The sequence below is a fragment of the Pocillopora verrucosa genome, chromosome 1 (assembly GCF_036669915.1).
Source record: "Pocillopora verrucosa isolate sample1 chromosome 1, ASM3666991v2, whole genome shotgun sequence".
Taxonomy (NCBI): Eukaryota; Metazoa; Cnidaria; class Anthozoa; order Scleractinia; family Pocilloporidae; genus Pocillopora; species Pocillopora verrucosa.
In genome coordinates this window covers 1827494-1850970 of record NC_089312.1, presented here as the reverse complement: position 1 = coordinate 1850970, position 23477 = coordinate 1827494, and the positions used below count along the sequence as shown (strand labels likewise).

Below are 23477 nucleotides of genomic sequence, written 5' to 3'. Positions count from 1 at the left end.
ACTGTCCAGAGTAATATAGACTAGGCCTAAAATACGACCAAACCTATCCTTGTTTGAAATAGACGGAACCATCCGACAATTGACAGAACCTTCCGAAAAACATCCGAAACACACGAAAACATGCCAAGTCAGATGCGTCCAAATAGACCTTTATTCGTATTACACGAAGTTTCCCATTAATGCCTAGCCAGACCGCTGTTTATATGTTATCGCTGGCAATGCTGACCTGTCCGATGTCCGTAAGACTGGCACTAGTTTGTTGCCAAGTACAGTTCAGAATCACAAACAATATGGCGTCCGCTAGCAAGTAGCCTTGCATATCTGTGAATCTCTTTGTTTTACAAGCTAAAAACGGGGGTACTTTAATAATTTCCCTAGCTTCGAGTAAGAAAGAAGAAGCAGGACATATAGGAGACGTAGATTACCACAATTTTAAACAAGTGTTTTCGCTGATTTTCAAAATGGAACACAAGCGTTTGTTAAAATGGTGTGTCGAGATTTTAGATTCGTTTAATCCAAGGATTCATGGTGTTTTAGAACACCTTAATACCTGCCTGTCAACAAAAACGGTAAGCCAAAATTTTAGTCCTTTAAAGGAAAGCGTTTGATGATAATTATGTCCATTTCACGTTTATATAAGGTAACTTCTGGAACTTGATCAGCTTTTTATTGATTTTCGTCGTGCGGTTAATTAATGTCTCATTTTGGTGAACTTCTGTTCTCTTCAGTATCTTGGAGAAAGTGATGAATCTTTTCTTACAGAAGTGTTTTCTGGATGCGTGCAGTACACAAATATCCTAAAGGTATGCGTCTTAAAGTGGTTTCATATTTACCCATTCAACTGTCTGCTCTGTTTTGTGGTGAAATGGTAAAATTTCCACACAGCCCCATCCTACATTATGCATTCAGTTCTTGGATAGAGAAGTAATAACAAAGACAATACATTGCCATTGGGAAAACAGATTTGTTTTCCAATATTATGGGGCTATGCGGAAATTTTACCAGTTTTACGTTTACTTCTGGTAGTGTCACATCAAAGCTACTCATTTGGCTTTGATTTTAGTTCAAAATGATTCAGGATTTCTGAAAGTGGGGAGTGTGTGTGTGTGTGCATATGTTGGGCAGGGGGAGGGTGGGGGTTCAGTCATGAATTTCTATGATCTTTACATGAGCTGGCTTATACTGCTACTCTACCCTTTGTATCAAGGGGATAGTATTCATACAATAAGAAGGACCACCATTTGAAATATCTCAAAGGTACTAATAAAGTTTTATGCTCTGAAGATTCTTCAATATTTAAGTTTCTCCAAACCTGAAATATAATTTTTTTTATGTTATTCATCAATAGGTTGTTGTAGATGCATTCTATGCTGATGTTGGCAAGACTTCCCTTCGTGTTGACAAAAATGTATATACTGGTAAGTGCTTTAATTTACAGGTATTGAATCTTACCCTTATAGTTTGTGGTAGTGCAGTTTGTACAATATGGTAAAAACTTGAAGGTACCTTGGTAAAGTCTGTACCCGAGCCAAGTAGCCCACCCCACTTGAGCTTATCTTAGATTCCATAATGTGATGTAACTAGAATATTTCTGCTTCTCTGTGGATGGGATAACTGTCCAGCTTAAGCAGGGGTTTCAAAATATTTTAAAGTAGGTATCAGACTCTGCAAAAATGGATGACTATGAGAAGTTCATTTAAGGCCAAAAAGTAGTCACATGTATTTTGACCATAGTAAACAGCAACATGTTTTCAAGTAGCCGGCAGAACCCCAACAGTCACTGGCTTGTTTTGAAACCCTTGCTTGAGTTTATCCCTTGGTATTTCATTAATTCAACAATACCCATTTACAGTATACTCCTGGATGGTCAGAGAGGCACTGTGAAAGTATCTGGTGTTTTGCCCAATTACAAAACTTAATGACCCACTTAGCTATTGAGCCTGGACCTTTTGACTTGAAGTCCAGCACACTGACCGATTAAGGCCACCAAATCTCCCAGTATGTGACTTGAATTATATTCAGCTGTCTTTCATCTTTTCTTTTAGTTCTGGTGTATTTGGCTCTCTACAGACTTGATGAACTGGGCATTGCACATTTTAGGAAATTTGTCATGAGCCATGAAGCAAACAAGATGCACAAAGTAAGAAATGCAGTAGCATAAAATCATTTCTTCTAAACACAACAGGGTCAATTTTGTCAATTTGATAAATATTAAATAAAGGATGATTAGTTATATAATACCATGATATTTTCAGAACTGACTCTTTCTCCCGTTTGGGTAAATGGGATTTAAATTGTACAACAAATTTCTCCTTACAGCATCACAACTGAATCAAATATTAAGTTCATGAAAATAGGGAAAATGATTGCAAACTAAAGAAGCGTTTGATGGTTAAACAAATTCTCCTTGTCATTACCATATGTATTTAAAGATATCAGTGTGGGAAATATGAAAATTAAAGTCAACATTGGTAGTGACACAAGAGGTTATTGGATCTGAAACACAAGTCTAAGTCTGTTGTTACCTGTACATATTATGTGCCTAGAGTACTTTGTGTACATAATTTATTTTATTTTCCTTTTATTCCAGTTTCTCTCATTCGTGTTCAATGAAAGCAACATAACAACATGGATGAAAGATGAGGTAATTGAAAGCACATTGTCTGGCAAAATTTTTCCTCTTAGTCTGTCATCAAAACTGGTGATTTTGTTTTACTTATTAAAAAGTTTTAACCATAGTAATACTTTTTCTTTTCCTTTAACAGTGGTGTAAACATTATGAACACAGTTATGTTCAAACAAATTTGATATCCCCCCTTTTGAGGCAAGTATTTTATTCTGAGTTAGTCAACAATTAACTCTTTAACTCCTAAGATCTGATTGTTAATTCTCCCCTCTAGCTGCTACACATCTCTTTGTAAATTAGTTATGAGAATTTGTTGCTAGATCAAGATAGCAACTTCTATCAGATAAGTTTGAATATTCTCATTACCTGTGTGCTGGAAACTGTATGGATATTATTGGGAGAAGTTTCATGTTAATCACTTCTGGGAGTTGAAGGGTTAATTAACTGATAAAGCAATAACCTTTCCAGGTGAACTGCAATTAAAGCACTTATTACATTTACTTTAAGGAAAATCCTGTCCATCTTCTCTTCTTCTCCTCCTCTTTTTTTCGGACTTTTTTTTTTCCTGCTAGTGCTTACTACAAATTGCAGCTCACCATATATTTACAAGTAGGATCATGGCTTTACTTGATTTTCATTTGCACATCATTAAAAAATTGTGGTTACAGGTAATAACTAGCAATTTTCACAAACATTGAGGTGAATAGTACTCAGTGGATATTTACCAAGCTGTAAAGCATGTATGTTAGATATCATTATTAACGCATATCTTTATTTATTTTATCTTTTCCTTTTCAGATGGTTACCAGAGTTAAATGGTCTCATTACTGATTTAAGAGATAAATTAGCCAACAAACAGAGGCCCAGAAAATCAAAACCAGCTACAGGTGATTAGCAAAGACTAAAAATGTTCTTTCTATTATTATTTGGAAACACAGGTTTAAAGGTGCAGAATTGTGCACTGCACTGCTTAACAATGCATTGCTTAACTTCTGGTGAAGAGGGAAGGTTTAGGGAGGGACTGGGTGCCCCATCTTTTTAAATTTTTTTCTATATTTTATTTTATTTCCAACCTTTTAATTCCAGTTATTTACAGTGATATATGATATTGACATAATAATCTTAAAAATTACAATTTTTTTCACTGTGATTGGTTTAAAATTCTCCTATTTTCTACTAATTCACTTGCCAAGTTGTTATCGGACAGTTTGTTACCAGACAATATGTCATTGGATGGTTCAATAAGCAATTGCATTCGAACTTTTAGTAAAGATCAACTAATCACAACCTTGATTTCAATTTTCCCTTTTTTTTCCATGACCTGGCTATTTTTTCTTTTCTCAGAAATTTTTTTATTTTTATGATTAATTGGTAACAAGACTTTGTTTTGTTGAATTCTGTCTGAAATCATACTTGTGATAAACAAATCAGACTCCCACTTTGCAGTTGTTCCATTTTGTTATCACTCATATCATTACACACTGAATTGGACTCCACTCAGTCCTATCACCATAACTTGTACCGGTAATTGTCAACACTTGACTTGAGGTTTCTCTATCTACCTTAGAACCAAAGCCATTTAACCTGACAAAACCTCAACCAAGAAGTGTTCCTATGCCAGAGAAGGTAAGGATTCAATGTGAATTTGATATTTCTTTCAGCATGAGAAATGATAACTTGATGCTTTAAAGTACATAATTATACAAGTATGAGTAGCTTTAAATAGTCAAGTCCAATACACATATATATGTCTTTTTTGTTCAGTTGGAACTAAACAATTCTCTGTGTTTTCAGATCCCTAAATTAAAGAAGTCTAGACAGGTAGGTGTCTGTCAAGCTTCCTAGTACTGAACATTCAGTGTCAGCAGTTGCAGTATGTGTTGAAATTTTCTTAAGTTTTGAAGTGACAAGTTTAACTTAATCAATGTTGACTATAAGAGTTTTTTTTTTTTCATCTTTGATCGGAAAGGTCCCTCAGACTACATATCATGCACCTGTTGAGGAAGATGTTATGGCTAAGATTAGGGAAGAAAATCGGAAAAGAGCTGAGGTGAGTGTAAATGTCATTTTATAATTCAATACGAAGTAGATAACATTTGCCCTGTTTTCTTTTGAGGGTCTTCTTCCTTAAATCAGGAAGAGCTCTTGCCATCACTTTTTGATGTAAATGTTGCAACTACAGGCTGATTTTTGATACTTGTGGTAGAAATATATTTTTTAGAATTGCACTGTCGGCCATCATTCCTGTACATATACAGCTGTATGTACAATTTTGAAGTTGGTTAATGTGACCAAACAGTTCCGATTAATGTGAGGATCATATGAATATAGCAGTCTGACTGGTACAATCACCCTGAATGTAGTCTAGTAAGGGCTCATTGTACAGCACCATTCCCACAGTACACCTGCATAATAGAGTTCCCCCTCTAAGTAGTTTGATAGTGTTTGGCTGTTTTTGCCTGAAGATAATATGTACATATTAGATCCTTCTTGTAGTACATTGTCTGTATATTAAGGGGTGGTTTAACTGGGCTCAGAAACAAGAGTTTGCAGCAGGTGCAAACCTAGGCAAGGTCTTTGTGATGCTTTCTTGGACAAAACATTTAACCCATTAGATCCGAGCATCAGTTGGCCTATGTTACTGACAAGGAGAATTTGCTTAATTGATAAAAGCTCCTTTGCCTAGCAATCAATTCTGATGTTCTTGCGACCTTAATGTTTGATTCAGGGGCAACAGTTTTAGGAGAAATTAGATGCTTATCACTCTCTGGGGTTACAAGTTAATACAATACATCTGTCCACCCAGGAGTTTAAACAGATAGTAGTAGCTGCTAGCTGATAGTAGAAGCTGTTTGGGAAGCTTTCTGAATAGCTGGACTCACAGTCAGTAATTTTCCTTGAGCAGAAATGCTCTCAGCAAGATTAGGGTAATCTTTAAGTAGAAATCATCACCAGGCTTCTAAAAGTTAACCCTTCTCTTCTGGAAACAGGAGGAATTCTTAAGATCATCAGCCAGGCAACCTGCGTGTGCAAGTGCTGAGAAATCTGATAAAACTAAACGAAGAATAAGACAAATTACAGAAGAGGAGAACTCCAAGTGAGTAGTGATTCTTCATTTGAAGAACATTCATAGATTTAAACTAATTTGGTTTTATCAAGTGAGTTGATAAAGTGATGATAAACATCTTTGTCAGCTTTCTTCGTCTGCAACTACCATATTATAGTCTATCTTCGTGGTTTTCATCAGAAAAAAGACAGAAAAGATCATGTGCTCTCTTTCTTTAAATGTTACAGGTTACAGTTCAACAAACCCAAAGCACAAGAGGCGCCGTCAACCACAGTAAGAGATGACAGTTCATACTGTGTATAGAAAGGCATTACTTTAGTTTTCCTGGGTAATCCTTGACATTAGCGTTGTTTGCTCTAGAAGGAATTTTCTTTTACTGTGCGGGTAGTCGATAATCCTACTTTGTTTTGATAGAAACTAGCATAGTTCTATAGCACATCGTAATGTATTTAAACACAAAGAACTGTTAGTGAAGGAGAACTTCATGTACATGTACTGTACATACAATCACGTGTATGTGTAATTGGCAATGTTCTTTCCTTTGTAAGGGTGGAAACATTCCGATCAAGTTAAATGCAGCAACAATCATGAGAGAAGGAGTGCTTTTTCACAAGAAAGAGGAAGAGGAACTGAAAAGGTAAATATAGGAAACACATGTAATCTGAGTTAAACATGCATACAACACCTGACGGAGGCGCTGCGCACTGGACTCTGGGTCAAAAAGGGAAAAGGTTTGAGTTGAAGTTCTCACAACTATACGGGCCCTATGTTATATTTCTAGATGTAACTCCTCGATGTAATAATGCGAGTTTTTGCTCAAACACCTCTCCATTCTATTTATTTCCCTGATATCTGAATTTCAAACAAACATCCGCTTTTCGGACCCGTTAAGTTACCAAGTCTTTAAAGAAACGAGCCCCCTTGCCGGATCATATTGCTGTGTTCTTGAGAAAGACACCCAATCTTCACAGTGCCTCTTTCCACCCAGGAGGGCTAATAGCTACCGACAAACGGGTATGGCCATGATCCTGACGATACGCAGGGGAGGATAGCCATACTAACAGGCCCTCATCATCATCTTCGGCTCGAGCGTTTCTAATCCTGACCCACGGCGAAATATGAGGCCATGGGCAACGTCAGCCGGTGAGAGGTCGGGAGCGGGTTCGGCAATGATAACCAGGATAGTGCCAGACCCCTAGAGAACCTCTCTCGACTCTTCTAAAATCCTCCCACGGGTGGATAACGCGCGTCCTGTCACGCTTTTATTGAGGGACTGCTCACCAGTTACATGCTACCAAAACTGACCCAGGGATAAGCTACATCAAGATTCTGCGATTTATTTTCGTCCACAGACTTATAGAATAATGACTTGAGAGATTCCTAAACGCGTTAACTTACACTGATGATTATTTCCAATTCCAATTTTTAGACTGTCAGAGTATGAAAAAGGAGGACGTGATGCCACTGAGTTCTTAAGATGGCAAGAAAGTGTCAGAAAGGTATTGAACTCACGTTTGGGAGTATTTTCGCCTGGCTTCTGTTATAGTATCAAAAACAATTTGCAAAGAAAATTCTAAAGTTTAATCAAGATACCACGGGCTTTTTCGGTTTGATACTTTGCTAATCAAATTGAGTATACAGAATGTAAAACTGTGAGGTGTGTAAAAAATTTAGTATATAAAGTTTGGCCAACATTTACTTGATCTCAAATTTGCTTCGGTTTGAATTTTATTTATTTTCATTGCAGCATTTATTGTTCATTGATGTTTCATTTTCTTTTTGCATATTCCTTTGTAGAAAGATTTGGAAGACAGACTCGCTGAGATTGAGAAACGAAGATTGGTAAGTTGGAGATCTCATTTTCTAGACCTAGAAATGACGGGAACACTTACAGTCTGAATCTTGTGTTTCTAGGAGGGAAAGTTACGCTTAAGATTGAAGTCGTTTCCGCTGCTCTTCTGTTTCAGGAGGGAAAGTTAAGCTACGAGGAGGCGATACTTGCAAGACAAACAATGATCAAACAAAACCAACAGCGGGTCATGGAAATTAAACAAGAGGTGGGAACTATTTGGTCAACCTGAGAATAAAGTCTACAAGATAGCTACGGTCCATTTCTGTGTTGGAGCAATTTTCATTGAGTGTCGAAAGTAATCCGGAATTGCTTTCTCATTGGCTAATGATAATGTAAGCTTTCGTTCTGATCGGTCATTGAGTATACTTTTGGTTTTTCAACCCTCAATTGAAAACCGCTCCAATAAGTTATGATAGATTGGTGTTAAATCACGACCACATGTTGTGACTTAGAAATTTGTCCATTTTCATCAGTTGGTTTTTCTGTAATTTACATTATAAAAATTGAATTGCTAGATACTTCTTACAGGTACAAATACGATGTTAGAAAATGCTGAATTCATTTGTCTGTCTTCGCAGACACAAGAGATGATGCAGAAACATCTTGAGAGAAAGTCGAAGGAAGATGAAGAAATGAGGTTGGTATGCCTGTGTTTACCTTTGTTTCCTCTTCTCGGAACAAATTTTGTCCGAGCAAATTTCGTGGTAAGTGCGTTATTTATATATTGTGCTTTTACATTTATCGTCCTTTTCTTGGTTAGGAAACTCGTCGAGCAAACCACGATGGAACATGAAAATACTAAAGAGGCCCGCAGAAAACTTCAAGAATACAACCAAAAACTGGGTAAGGTGTTAATGGAATCTTTGAGAAGAATGGCCCATAACCTCTAGTGGTTTATCTTATCTGTAACTAAGACAAAACAAGTTGATAAATTATATTTCGGTATAATTTCGATGGCAGGTATTTTCCAATATTAAGTGTTCACTTTCTACTTTTTTCGTGGTTTTAGTTCAAGACGTCAGCAAGGAGAGTCAAGAGCTTATGCGTAAAGCTTTGGAAGAAGTGAGTTGTATTTGCGTTACAAATCGAGAATTTGTTTTTGCGGTTTTTTTCTTTCTTTCTTTCTTTCTTTCTTTTGCTGGCACTGGTATTAGTTTCTCCTTGACATTTACGGCAACTGAAAACGGCTAAAAAGATTCTGAATTTTCTTTTTCTTTGCGCAATCCTTGAATCAACGCTGGAGAGAAATGGCGAAGAATTTCTTGTGCACAGCCACAGCAAATAGTTCAAATTAAGTGCAAAAATGGCGGAATTCAGACGGCAAGAAGTTCAATTTTTGCCGTTTGCCAGTTGTTAAAAACACCTTTGTACTTTCTAAAAAAGACGGAATTTATCATGATTGAATAAATGGGTTATTTACTCGATAAAAAATGATATTTGTATCCCACAGGCTGAAGAAGAAATGAGACAGAGAGTTGCGCTGATTGCAAAGATACGAGCCATAGAGAGTGTACCAGTCATTCGATTTAAGGTATGCCTTGTGTTTCTTGTCCGTTTTGCCAAGCAAAACTTTGTATCCATGTTCTTGGAGACATATTTCATCAACAGCATTATGTGATTTGCAGAATTTATCCAGCATTAAGGTTAAACTTTTTGGGCAGTTTTCTTCAGAATTTTTTTCATAAAGAACCTCTTCATAGATATATTGCGGTTTAAACTTAATACTCATTTTTTCCGCTTTTTTGGTTTTTTGTCTTATGCAGCACGTGGATCTCACAGAAACTTCAGGAGCTGGCCTCCTCAGTGAAATGTCTGTAGCAGAGGTATGGTCGACTTTGAACCACTTTATGTCATCGTTTGTAAGAGGCCGGTAGGCCTTTGGTTGTCGTATTCTGAAAATAACCTGAGAAATCATTTATGATCAACTGCAAGGAATGTTAATTTACCCTTTTAAAGTGCATTATTTATATAAATTTCCAGCCATTAGTTTTTACAAACGATTTTGGCAGCAAACTACTATTTTCCATCTGGCGAAATACGTGTAGCAACATTTCTTACAGCTTCATTTCTTGTATGATGTGCGAGAGGTTCGTTTTAGTAAATAGATAATGACCCAATCATACGTTAGAGTAGCGAAACCCTCTGAAGCACCCTGTGTTTCAACTTTTCACTCCTCAATAAAGCAGCCCTGTTATGAATGGCGATTCATTTTTTTCCCCTCAGCTTCGTGAGAGGTTGGCGTTACTTAAAATTGCCGAGAAAGAGGCGGAGGAGGAGAAAAGGGACAATATATTGAAGTCCAAAGTGGTGAGTACCAAAAACGAGCCAAACAGGTCATTAAACCACTTTCAGATGAGGCTCGTAAATCTTCAGAATACCCGAGCTGTCTTCGAAACTCTTGGTATACTCGGATCGTCCTTGACGAAAAAAAGTACAACAGAAATAGAGTGAAACTTCAGTAGTTTTGTCCTTTTTATTGTTATATGTAGCACAAGCCTTATATATCTCGAGGAGGGTTCCAATTGCCATTATTATGGAATTCAGAGGGAGGTTCACTTTATTTTTAAGGGTTTGTTCTAAGAGATTGAAGTTATAGTCCTTTGTTTGTGATTTGATCCAAGGCTTCGTTAAAATATTTGTACTTGTACTTGGTTTAAGTATTATTATAATTTTTTTTTAAGGAAAAAGACCAGTTCCTTATGGACACTTTAGAAACCATCGCCAAGCACCGAGCTGAGATAGGAAACGAAGCAGCCGTGCAGTGAGTGACTCTTCATTTCTATACGAGTTGTATTGCAATGAGCGTCAGTTTGAGGTAAGCTGACTGTTTTCCCTTTTTGTGACTTAGGCTGGAAGCAAAGAAGCGACAAAAGAAACCCGAAGTGAAGGATCCCAAGCTAAAAGAATTACAAGAACGATTGGAGGCCAGGAAAGCAGGTTTGTTCAAACTCCAGTAGTTTTTTGTCCTATTTTTGCTGTCCAGCATGTGGTCAAATCACTTCAATTATGGACCCATCTACAAAAATTGTTTCAGACGATTGTAAACACTTGTGAGTTGACTCACTCGTAGATTATTCACATCTGATCCCTCGTCCTAATGATCATCACTATGATCACTGGCTTTGGCGAGATAAAAAATGCGCGTTGTAAATGTGATTCTGAAGCTTAATGCAGACATAAGCTTGGATTTACCTTAAATGAAGTTTGGAGGTGCCAAAATTTGATACTTATATAGCATTGAGGTACTGGATCCCTTGTTCGATGTATTGTCTCAATTATATTCCTTAATTTTGCCTGTTCTCACACCTAAATCTTGGTGAGTACAAGCAAAGGCCTTTCCAATGTACTCGTCAATTTGCCTCTTTCCATTTTCCATCAAAATTACTTTATATTTGATTGTTTAAAACAGAACGCAAGAAAGAAAGCGAACGTCTAGCGGTGGTTCCGAAGAAGAGCTCAGCACGAAGACAAAAGGCTCTACAGGAAGAGAAGGTTGGTAACTAACAAACAGTTAGGGTTATTTTTATTTGTGTAAAGGACTGTCACGTTATTTTTACTTGTTAAGGAAGGTAATTAAAATGGATACCACTGGTCGATGCAGTTGAGAATCAGGAGAAGATAGTATCTTGACTTCTCCAAATTTCAGTTTAGAGCTGTTCAGTTCATATTTCGTTAGTGGAAAATGATCGAACCGTTTTCATCAATTTCACATGAGGACTGTATTCTTTCAGGCGGCACTGGAGAAGATGAGGTGGAAAGAACTTGAACAAACACGAGAAAAAGCAGCTAAGCTTCGAGGTGAAGGCTTAGCGAGTAGGAATTCGGCGGGTGTACGGCCAGTAACAACCCTAAGGTGAGAAAATAAGAGAGATCAATGAATAAAGCAGTATAGAGCAGTTTTGTCAAAAACCAAGACCAAAGTAATCCCGGTGACCAATCATAACAAAGATTTACATTATCATTGGCCAATGAGAACTCAAAATGAAATAGGCAAACTGCGTGAAGCGCGGGAAAACGCAAATGATCAAGTGGCGGTTGTTCATAGTTTTGCATCCGATTGGTTGAGAGTATGGCGCGAGTTCTCTGGGCCAATCACAAAGCAAAGTTAGAAAAAACAAAAGCAATCCTCAATTACTTTCGACACTCAATTCAAAATTTCTTAGTCCTCGCTGGTCGCGGGAAACATTATTTCGAAAGTCCTCGAAAAGGTCATGAAATATCATATCACGCAAGGTTAATTAGTTTTCAGAATACGAATCCTGTTTAATTACTGCATATGAAACAGCTTCGCTCGGTTTAATTCTTTGCAGATGAGCAGTTATGTAAAATAACTAAGTATATATTCTTTGCTTTTTTTTTCAGAAATCAAAGGACCACAACAAAGGTTGCAACCTAGATAAAACAGTTTTAAATTTTATAAGTTACGTATATTGATGTTTGCCTGTCTCCAGAAAGTCACACAATAATAAAAATTTACGTTGGTTGAAACTAAAGATCTACAGTTCCCTTATTTAAATTTTTTTTGTTTATTGTTAATGTAGATATGTAGATTCTCCTTCATTTAATTCTGCGCATTACGAGTTATACTTTAATAATTAATTAACCTTTCACAAAGGCTGCCTCGTGGAGATCCTTTTTCCCAGCCATTTTGAGATCGAATGACGCATGGATGGTTACATGATCAAATTACTCAATCGGAAGTCGAAATCGTTGTGTTTATTAGATGAAATACTATTTCAAGTAATTTACTGTCGTTAATTAAATTTTGTTTGTAATTTTTTTGGTCATTTTTATCAATACATTGGTTTTGTTTTGCGGGATACAAGATGACTAACCCTTGTTGGAAAGCATTATAAGTCTGATAACGATGTCACTTTGCTGAGTTTATCCTGCCTTTGAAGAAACTGAGAAAATAAAATTTCTCCTGTTATGGAGGTTAATAAGTTTCCTTATTCTCTAAGACACCTGCCGTCAATGTCATTTTCAAACTTTGGACTAACAGGAAAAAAAGCAGCGGCCTAATTTGGTCGGAGACTTTTGAGCAGGTAGTTGAATAAATAGATATCTAGAACGACAGAGTCCTGTTAGCAAACGGGCTTTCTGATGACGCAGTCTCCTTCAAACTATTTTTAATTTCTGGCAAAAATGAAATGCAAAAGATCGGATGTCACTCCACTTAGCTTGAGGTTTTCATTTTCGGAAAGTTACTGGCTGATGCTGAGATTTTTTTGCGTCCTGCACTCAGCGACATGAAGAAGTTTTTCATGCTATTAAGTGTAATTATTACCATTCCTGACATCGCTGTTTTGAAAGGTAAACCTTTTTTGCTTTTTTTTTTTCCCAAGGAATAACGGTTTATTGAAACACCGAGCTATCGACCGACGCCACAAATTCTGCTCTTTATAGAGTGAATTTTCAAAATAGCTTCAATTGTAAATGACGTTTTAAAATTCAGTGGCATTATATATTTGCAATTTATACACAAATTTCAATACATCACTTGCGATTTTTACGTGAGTTACAGAAAACGTATCAGCCGATAGCGTTAAATTTACCGTATATCAAGCAAACGCTCACTAAAGGCACAATACAAAAATCAAATTTAAGTGTATGCTTATTTTGAATGTGGCTTCGTCTAAGTATGTGATAGAATTGGACAGCGTAACCTCGTAATTATAGTAATTAGATAGATAAATGTAGCTTACAGAAGACTGTTAAATTAACAGTATTTAGAAAAATATGCCAGTGGTTGTTGTAGCTCCTGCTATTTCCGCTCTTTAGTTAGTGAATTATTCCGGTTCCCTTGTTTTAGTTCTCATGGTTTTTATTCGTGATACACTTTGGACCGACATACTTGTTGTATATGTTTCGCTTTCAATGTCTTTCGTAGCCGGAATTAAGACCTCATAAATTTGTTCAACGCAATATGTTTTCCTTAATGATGCCGTGAACACTGCCTCCGAAACAACCAGTGATATTGAAACTTACCACGACGAAAATAGATCTTCATAGGTAGAGAATATTTGGTTTCTACTTATAGCTATTGAGAATTTTAATAAATCCAACTCCACTACGGAGAAATTTCACCCAACCTGGACTTTTTGACCGAAATTGTTTAGCAGGGGTATGATAAAACAACAGCCGTACAAATGCTTTTAATTTGAATTAACCCCCCCCCCCCCTACACCCTGACATCAGCATCCATATTCTCCATAATGCTCGCTATACATTTCCTAAGATGCTGACAAGGAGAATTCGTTTAAAAATCAAAAGCCTCTTTAATTCTCATAACTTAAATGTTTGATTCAGGGGTGAAGGTAGATGCTAGTCACTCTTAGAAGTTAAAGAGTCAGTTCTTAAACAAAGTTTGCCTAATTGTGTACTAGTATATACTTCCTGTGAAGTCTGATATTCTAGACGCCATTTTGGATGTGTTGGGAGCCTAGGAGAGACACTGGAACCGAGGGTGTTCTTTGATAGGTCGAAGGTCTTCTCCCTATTTCCTTAATGCGCGCTCTTCTTAGCGTTAACGCCACATTCATAAGTTTTCTTATTCAATAAAAAGGCAATAATTGAAGCTGTGTACTGATATTTCAGAAGTGAATTTAGCATTTTCCTACTTCATAACTCACTTACCGGAAGTTATTTCTAAAAGTTCTCAACGGCAATTGACTTTGACAGAATCAGTTCTAGTCCCTGAGGAATTTAATCAACATGTGCTTGAAAAATATATAAATCGTCCATTGTAGCCCTCACCAAAACACACACCAAGAGGACAAGGAACAGTTTCGATAAGAAATGTTTGCTACCAGGTATCTTTCGCTCATCGCAGTTGTCTTCGCCCAGCTCAAAGCGAATGGTAAGCTAATTATCTTTCCAAAAATGTTACACCTTTTTCGTCAGGTTGTCTAATCACGATGTAAATATGTTCTCTGTTATGCGCTTAAACAAAGTTGCAACGCAGTTGTGTCATTGCTAGAAATTTAGTATATATTATAGCTAAAACATCGCAGTTACAGACCACAGATTAACGGGTTCTAAAGTTTTTCCTTTGGCGATACCGATGCACGGGTAAAAAGCACAGAACGGTGCAAAATACGTGTTACTTTCTTGTATGAGGGAAGTTCGCACGCAAGCCCGAATTTTTGGCACGATTTTCAGAGAGCTGCCACTTGTAATTACCGAGTAAGGCAGTTTATTTATCGGGGCACGTTGCTACCCGTTTGAAGCAAACAGTAATCGATGGCTATGTCTTGAAATTAAATTTATATCTACATGAAACCTTGCGTGGCAAAAGTTTCAGTGTATAAATAATCGACTTCTTTTTTGCGTGAGGAATTGAAATACGATGCCATCCACTTTAACTTTGTGGATTTGCACAATCACTTCAGTGGAACAAAATCGTATTTTCACAACTTTCTTCGTTTCCTTAACCCCGTTTTCAAAACGGGGTTAAGGAAACTTCGAGGATTTCAGTTTTCCAATTTCTGAACAAATTCAGGTTATTTAAAAGACAAAAAAACTGAAAACATGGAACACATCAAATTTTATCAAAGAAACATTTAAAAACGAGAGCAAAAGAAAAACGCGAAAAAAGGATCCAAGGAGTAATGTTTCTCAGGCAACAGCCATGATTGTTTGTTGACATTCTGCTCAAAATTTGCATTTTACATCTAATGGTCAAGCTGAAAGCCCATTGTGTCAAAAAAACGGCGCTATATTTCTGAGAGGTTTATCACATCGGTCGAAAAATTCTTGTGCCAAGAGTTCTCTTTGACGTGCTTCTCTCTGTCTTGTTTCGCTGCTTTTCGTTGGTTTTTGCAGTAAGCCAATATCTGAAAAGCTCTCATCAAAGCCTTAGTTAATACCATTTAAGTGGAATGCAGTTAACAGTTTAACATGGGTGAATTTTCTCCCCAAGGGAATGATGATGAATGAAATACAAGAAAAAGCGTTCATAATTACTTTTCATACCATTACTGTAATTACTTAATCATAACAATGTTTGAAGGGATAATTTTTTTTTACAACCGTATTAAGCAGATCATAAAAAATTAAAGCTGTCTCTCGTTTGATAGAGATATTGACCGAGACTTAAGAGACGACATTGATCGAGTTTCATGTACAATGATATCGCTGAAAGATTGTTAGCCATGTCGGCTTCTTCTAATACTAATGTCACGAAACAAGAAGCAAAGGAGCTCGAGTAAATTCAAAGGAAAACTGTCTCTTATTTATCTAAGCACATTTATAACAATCACCCTCGAGTGCCTGATGAAAATAAGACATAAAATAGCAATGTCGACCTCAAGACATGAAAGAGAAGTAAGAAATTTTCATACCCAGAAAATATCGCAGAACTGTTGGTAAAAAAGCTCCATACCAAATTTCTGGCTTCATACCATATTTCTTTTTGTAACAGAGGCAGCCATCCCGCCATTTCAAGATCAATGTGTAAAGTGGCATAATATCTACCGAGAAAAACATCAGGTAAATATTGATAAACCCTTAACACCCCAACATCAGCACCCATATTCTCCAAACTGTTCTCTATAAATTTCCTTGGTTCTGGCGAGGAGAATTTGCTTAAAAATCACATCCTCTTAGGTTGGCGATCGTGTCCATTATTCTCATGAACTTGATAAATTATTCAGAAGTATTGCTGTCAGGAAAAATTATACGATGGTAACTCTTTGGGTTTACAGTGTTAAGAGAACTGTACAGAAAACGTTAAAAAATTAAGATCACATCTACGAACTGATTTACCAGAAGGGTGTAGAACTAAAAATATAAGGGGGTAATTTCCTAAAGAAACTGTGGTGCTCCGTCGCTGAAAGAGTATAACAAGGTAATTTAGTATTATCAACTGAGTTGATAACGTAAATCGGCCACTGTAAAGAGTTTCAAAACTGATTTTTCGAGCGTTAGCCCTTCGTCAGAGCGAATGGAGGCTCTGGCGAAGGGCTAACGCTCGAAACGTCAGGTTTGAAACTTTTATAGCTGGGATATTGACCCTTGGGTATTCCGGTTTTTTTTGTTGTTGAAAAAATTACCTTATTGCATCAAACTGAACTTTAGGACTGACTCAGAGACTACTTTAAAACATAGGTCGACCCTGTGACTTGGGATGACACTCTTGCCAATGGAGCTCAAATTTGGGCAAATTATTTAGCACAAAATAATCTGTTTAAACATGCGTCTGGAATTCAGCCAGGAGAAAATCTATACCTGTCCGGTTCTCCTCTGCCAGAGGAGCCCTGTACTGAGGCAACACAGCTGTTCTACGGGGAAATTAAAGATTATGATTTTGACAAGCCTGGATTTTCAATGAGTACTGGGCACTTTACTCAGGTACATAACAAGGCCCATACTAAGACGTATTAACTTGCCTTAGTTTTAGGCGCCTTTAAACAGTTTAAGGCTATTTGAGAATATTCTTAAAAACGTCAGGTGACCTATAGCAACTTCAAGTGACTTCAGGTGACTTTAGGGAAAAAGCGACCCTATACGGTTAACATGACCCATCCTAGCGCGATCAAATCAAAGTTTTCTCCAAGTTGACGAAATCAGGTGAAAAAGGGGCATGCAAGATGTTGCAATTAAAGGTATTTGAAAACAACTCGACTTTTATTTTTGTATACGTGGTTTTTATTCACATAATTCAACTCAGCCCCAAATGCCAAGTATTGAGAGCAGTTCAACAGCGTTGTTGCTCAGCTAGAACAGAACGCTGACAGAAATAGGAGTTTATTTATTTTGGTTGTCAGGCAGGTCGTGTAAAAGCATAGCTAAAACCCTTACCTACGTCTTCTTTTGCCTCTCGTTCTCTTCATCTCCATCTCTTCACCCAGCCCCAACCTTTTTTCCGCACGAATGTACAGTATAACTTTAGAATACGGACATTCCTCCTTTTAATTTCGACTCAAAGTCCGTCGCGCTAGTCGAAAAATATCAACGGAATTCTGGGAGTAAGTTGCACAAAAAATTCGTGCATTTCATTCCCAGATTTCTGCACGGCGTGCGAACAGCGGTTTTTTTTTTCCTTTTTTTTTTCGCTGACTTCTCTAGACTCGCTCAACGGACTTCCCCGAAAATAAGGGACTGCCCGTAATCTAGTTTAATTATTTCTACCTTTAACTGGCCGAGAATATTAGTTACGTTATTTTATGAACTGACAGTCTTCACTTCATTTTCCCCAGGTTGTCTGGAAGAAAACTAAAAAGATTGGAGCGGCACAGCAAACCAGAAAAGATGGAAGGCTTGTGGTTGTGATTCGTTATTCTCCCGCTGGGAACTATGTTACAGAGAAAGCTTTCAGGGAAAATGTTTTACCCGCCCGATCAGGACACGGAGTTAGTCACACGCTTTCTTCGTCAGCTCTCACTGCCTTCGTTGTTGCATGCGGGGCTGTTTTGAATTTTGTCTTTTGATGTTTTCACCCTTATTACGCTATGTAGCAAGGAATTTCTGTTTCTCATCAGTAAAAATATGCAATTTAATTTTAATACATGTCGAGTGAATTAAAACGCTGTTATTTATTGTAAGGGCAACGTTTGTTGTTCAGAATTTAAAGGTAGCGGTCGGCTTTTTTTGCTGTTAGGAATTGGCTCTAAATTGGCATCCGTAAAGAGTTTAAAAGCTGACGTTTCGAGCGTTAGCCCTTCGACAATCGCTCTGGCGAAGGGCTACCGCTCGAAATGTCAGCTTTTAAACTCTTTACGGTGGTCAATTTACGGTATCAATTCAGTTGATAATGCTAAATCAACCTTTCATTATCTGTTTAGTTACGTTGTGCATCAGTTTGCATTTTGTGTACGTGTGCTGGTTTGGAGTTCACGCTGATTTTGGTTAAGGAAACAAATAATGTTGGTTTCACTTCGGCTGTTGTGGCTTCTGTGAAAACCAGAAAGTATTAATATTACTCTGAACAGAAATTACCATTAGGAAACAAAGAATGTAGGGTTAATTCCGGTTTTGCTTTTTTCTTTTTTTTCAAGGAAAGAGTCCTAGAGAGTTAAGATAAATCTCTGAATGAAAAGATGTATTTGTTTATTACTTCGGTAATATCTCACCAGACGTAGTTTTGGAGCGATTTGGTATTTATGTTTAAGTTTGATAACTTTAACTTTTAATCAGGTGAGAGTTAGTATTCATATTATTCACGGATTTGGTTACCACACCAAAACCAATTTCGTTTGTTGTAGAAAATAAATGATAAACCGAATGTGGCAAAGCAGACATGTTTTTGTGGTGGAGAGAATTTAAACAAAGCAGAACCGTGTCTTGTGATCGCAATGTCGATTGATAACTTTGAATTTTTTGTAAACTAAAGAAGGAGGAAATAATTTTAGTAAAAGCAGCTTTGTAAAAATTTTAAATTTACCTGATTTTTTTTGTTGATGATATCCTTGGTTCGTTTTTAATAAAGAAGAGAAAGCTTGTTAATCAGTCTTCTTTTGTAAAGATTCTGCTTATGATGTGAAATATTTTTCTATTAAATAAAATCCTCCGATAATTTGATGGTTCGAACTATAGATAGCTAAAACTTCTTCCGTTAAAAAAAATCTTCAACCCTACAAAAGAATTAAACAATTACAACGCCTTTTCTAAATAGCAAAGATTTATACTGCTTCACCTCAACATTCCTTACGAACAGGTGTAAATTATGAATTATTTATTCTTCCTCACCGTTTTATAGGGGTTGTTTGTTGACAGAAACACTTCGTACCGACAGAGACGTAGTCGATCCAAATCTCGAAAATGCAAGTTTATTTTGCTCTCCTTTGCTTCAAACTGGGTCTGCTGATGAGAGCTTCTTTTGGAGGTAAGATACGGAATTCAGTTTTGATCTGCAGCGATAGAAGTTGGCGTTACAATCAAGTTGGAAGGAACTTGCGAACTTGAAGAAAGTTCAGGAATAAGTACTCCGCAAAAAATTGCTCTGAGGAATCAAAATATTTTGACAAAAGCGTTCTACTCTCGCAGGATCTCGGCTCTCTCGTTTCCCTGTAATTTTTTCGCTATTCTTTTGGTAACTGACTGCGTTCAGTCGCGTTCTTTCTCTCATAAGTACTATTATCCATGGTGCTGATACTGTAACTTATCAAATGTATAAAAACGCAACTTGACAGACTATTGCACCCAGGGACTATACTATCGTATGGCCGAAAGTGAGCAGGTATTTTAGATCCAACCTATAACACCGACAGGACTTGGTAAAACAGTCCGTTACTGATTGTAAAATTTTTCCTTCACTCGCATTAATGGAATTTCTAAAAAAAGACTTGTAGACTGACTGATGATCAACCAACGAATTTTTAACAAAATAATCAGACCAAACTCTCCCCATTAATGAAAATTATTGTTTAATCTTTTGAATTTGCATAGAATATTTGCTTAGTTATGACTGATGCTCTGCGGCGGTTGAAATGGCAGTTCATTATTGCCACAAAGCATTTGATGGGGGGTCGAATTTCTCAAGGTGAACTCATACCTATTTAAATTTTTAGAAAATAGATTGGAAATTTTCAAAATTTTTATCTACAAAGATCGTTACGCTATCCACATTGCTGATCCTAGCAGTATATTCGGTAGCAGTAGGACGCGTGTCACATGAACTTCGTAATAGACCTCTGTCTCTGTCTCTGTGGCTCAGTGGTAGAGCATCGGAGCTAGCGTGGAATCCGATCGTCTGAGGTTCGATTCCTCATGGGAACTCAGAATGTTTTCTTTGTCCCACACTCGTGATGAGATGATAAAAACATCTTTCTCTACATTTGAAGTCTTATCAAAACTAGCTTTTAGGACTGCACTTGTATGCACGTCCAAAACGTTTCTACTGATAAAACTATTTTATTTTTTTTTTATTTTTTTTTTAATTTCAAAGCGAAAAGATTTGAGAATTTTATCTGTCAAGCCACATTATTTAGTTATCCAATTAGGAATTGAAATTTTGAAGTTGAACTCGAATTTTCCGGAAAATCCTACAGTTCATCGTATGAGTAATTTGCTTGAACTGTTATCTTTAATTGATAGCATCTAGTTACTACCGAGTGAAATCAGTTCAGCACGCAATGTAATTTCTAACGGGTAAAATTAATTTAACTTTCCTATTCATGACAGAGGCAGAAATTCCGCCATTCAAAGATCAATGCCTGAAGTGGCACAACGTGTACCGTGAAAAACACCAGGTAAATAACAACCGTATAGACTTCTCTCTGAGAGTAAATTGTATAAGCATGCAGGTTGCAGTAATTGTTTCCATGAATCAACTCCACGATCCACCTAAGGCTCATCGGGATATCAATCACACGGGAAGTTTGGAGACCTCCAGGGATGCCTCAGAGTTACTTTGAGGCATAGCCCGGAGAAAATCTAGCTTCTTGAGTGCCGTTCAAACTTTTCAAGTGCTTCATATCTCGATGAAAGCATGGCTGACGTGTGAATCAATTGTTTTGTGTATCATTTTCAAATCGATATTTCGAACACTGTTGAGAGAGAAATTTGCCTAAAATGCTCCAATGCGTTATCAGCGTGCATTTTGGGAATGTGAAGCACACTTGCGTTACTGAAATTGATTGTACAAACTCACTGGCTATTATATAATTTCCACTAGTTTACTGAGCACGCGTACGTCATTCCAATGTCTCACCGTCAAATGTCCAAATGTTCTGTCAAATGGAGAAGATTTCTAAATAATCCACTTTACCTACTTAAGTTACCATCATATTAACATTTTTCCTTTGTCTACACCCTTTATGTTGAATGTTTGCTAAGCGATCGATCGGCATGACGGGAAATTATTTTGCAAAACGCAGGTTGATCCCGTGACGTGGAGTGACGCTCTTGCCAGTGGCGCCCAAAGTTGGGCAAACTATTTAGCGCAAAACAATCAGTTTAAACATGCGTCTGGTCTTCAAGTTGGGGAGAATCTGTATCTCTCTGGTTCCCCTTTACCTGAAGAGCCTTGCACTTCGGCTACTCAAGCTTTCTACGGAGAAATCAAAGATTATGATTTTAAAAAGCCTGGGTTCTCCATGGATACTGGACACTTCACTCAGGTGAATTTACTTTAAAGTAGCTTCAGTTATATCTGTTACCAAAAAAAGGTTTCAAATGAAAGGACAAAGGCTCCCATGCAGATCATTGAGCCTCTTTCAACCCAGGACTATACATGTGTAGCGGTGGACTTTTCGAGAGACCTGACCTGTAGGTAATTCATAAACAGATTTCATGTTTTTGATTGGAATAAGAATGGGCTCAGCTCGCCAAAGAAACAGAGAAAGATGTTTTCCGTCTTGTTACGAGCGTGGGACAAAGAAAACATTCTAAGTCCCCATGAGGAATCGAGCCTCAAACCTTCGGATTCCGCGCTCCTATGCTCTACCACTGAGTCACAGAGACTCTCTAGTGAGCAAGACCCAGATTTCATTTTGCCGTGCCTTTGTGCAGTGTCAGACATACGAGGCTCATCCGAACAGACTCGCGGTAACATTTAACATATTTTTCCTACCTAAGATAGACATAAAAAAAAAAAGTTAAAGGCGACGTCATCTGCGTATCTGTCTTCGAATAGATCAAATTAAGTATTTTAAACAAATAGATTCTATGCTGCCGTGCTGAGTGTCACTGATATCCATAAGACAATTTATGAACGATTTTTGTGATCTATTACTATACACAGCCACGGTAACCTGGAATCTATTTTTTTTTTATATGATAAAAAGCAAAATGCTGACGTCATCTAAGCACTTGCCCTCCAATAGATCACAAGTGAGAACCAATCAAAATGGATTTAAAAGTCAACTTATCATATGAGATTCAATTGCATTGGAGTAACATGTTCTTCAGGGGGAATAGTGATACCCTGTACTCACTTCATGCTTCCGAAGCCATGATAAACTCCATCGGGATGAGCTCGTTTTCACTCTTTTCTCTTTTGTGTTTTCCCAGGTTGTTTGGAAGGACTCCAAACAGATCGGAGCCGCTCAGCAAGTAAGGGGAGATGGAAGGCTTGTTGTGGTGATTCGCTATAATCCCCCAGGAAACTTCAATACAGACGGAGCTTTCGCTGCAAATGTTTTGCCTGCCCGACTTGATAATGGATCCGGAGTTTGTGATGTGCGTTTTTCTTTGGTTTTCACGGCTTATCTGGTTGCTCTTGGACTTATTTTCAACTTCCTCTATTGATGTATTTATTTGAGTAACACTTTGATCAAGGAGTTTCCATCTTTAGGCTACAGATGCACAACTTTGTGATAAACTATTCACACACGATTGAATAAATTTGTAAATGAACTCATTGCAAACGTTAACATTTTTAGCCTTTGTATAAGTTGCATCAGTGATCTGATTAGTTGCTGTTGTACAGTGATGTAGTTTTATTGCATTTGGAAGGACAGGATGCAGTTCTGTATAGGCGTCAGAAGTAGAGATATGGTCGGATAATTCCTAGTGCCGAAATTCATGTAAATGACATATTGCATACAACTGAACGCAACCGTAACATGCTAAGAAATGCTAGAAAACGACAAGTATTACTCTTCATGTAAAGGGCGCCTGTCGGAATTCTGTTCGACAAGCCTTTGATTTTATAATTGATAAACGGTACGGTGCTCTGGTTCTTGTGATAAACAAGTTTCGTTTTCAATAAATTTTCATCGTACATATTACACATATCATCTTCATTTTTGTGTAGAACAGCTTTGACAGTATATTTGCAAACAAATTATCGTCAGTTACATGGGAGCTTTCACGTTTCGCCGCTATAAGAACAAAACTTAAATTACATAAATTCGCTGTGCTTAATTACAAATAAAGTTGAAATTCGACTTTCAAACGTAGTCACTTTCAATGAAAAGGCAATTCAATACGTGTTTTGTCCATGTCATTTATGGCTTTTTTTGAAAATCACAAAAATTTTTACTTGTTTC

General features: G+C 37.2%; 3 protein-coding genes across 4 annotated transcripts; all 3 read left to right on the top strand.

Moving 5' to 3' along the window:
- Positions 1–286: 286 nt before the first annotated feature.
- LOC131788409 (cilia- and flagella-associated protein 99) lies at positions 287–12068 on the top strand. Its single transcript, XM_059105496.2, has 27 exons — positions 287–569; positions 729–803; positions 1349–1418; positions 2046–2140; positions 2591–2644; positions 2766–2824; positions 3425–3513; positions 4194–4252; positions 4421–4447; positions 4596–4676; positions 5617–5723; positions 5921–5966; positions 6242–6330; positions 7123–7192; positions 7491–7535; positions 7661–7750; positions 8124–8182; positions 8306–8388; positions 8555–8607; positions 8996–9076; positions 9309–9368; positions 9769–9852; positions 10227–10306; positions 10394–10482; positions 10955–11037; positions 11277–11398; positions 11908–12068. Exons 1-27 carry the CDS (start codon positions 462–464, stop codon positions 11939–11941), a joined length of 1992 nt encoding a protein of 663 aa, XP_058961479.2. The 5' UTR covers positions 287–461; the 3' UTR covers positions 11942–12068.
- A 666-nt stretch (positions 12069–12734) lies between these two features.
- On the top strand, positions 12735–18934 carry LOC131788741 (Golgi-associated plant pathogenesis-related protein 1). Of its 2 annotated transcripts, none has more exons than XM_059105829.2 (4): positions 12735–12858; positions 15968–16035; positions 16654–16896; positions 17745–18934. In XM_059105829.2, the coding sequence occupies exons 1-4, from the start codon at positions 12795–12797 to the stop codon at positions 17973–17975; spliced, it is 606 nt and encodes a 201-aa protein (XP_058961812.1). In that variant the 5' UTR covers positions 12735–12794; the 3' UTR covers positions 17976–18934. The 2 variants fall into 2 exon arrangements, with proteins under 2 accessions (XP_058961812.1, XP_066030877.1); XM_066174780.1 differs by lacking the exon at positions 12735–12858 and adding an exon at positions 14283–14404.
- A 309-nt stretch (positions 18935–19243) lies between these two features.
- On the top strand, positions 19244–23392 carry LOC131788645 (Golgi-associated plant pathogenesis-related protein 1). Its single transcript, XM_059105723.2, has 4 exons — positions 19244–19369; positions 20668–20735; positions 21363–21605; positions 22498–23392. The coding sequence occupies exons 1-4, from the start codon at positions 19306–19308 to the stop codon at positions 22732–22734; spliced, it is 612 nt and encodes a 203-aa protein (XP_058961706.2). The 5' UTR covers positions 19244–19305; the 3' UTR covers positions 22735–23392.
- Positions 23393–23477: the final 85 nt, after the last annotated feature.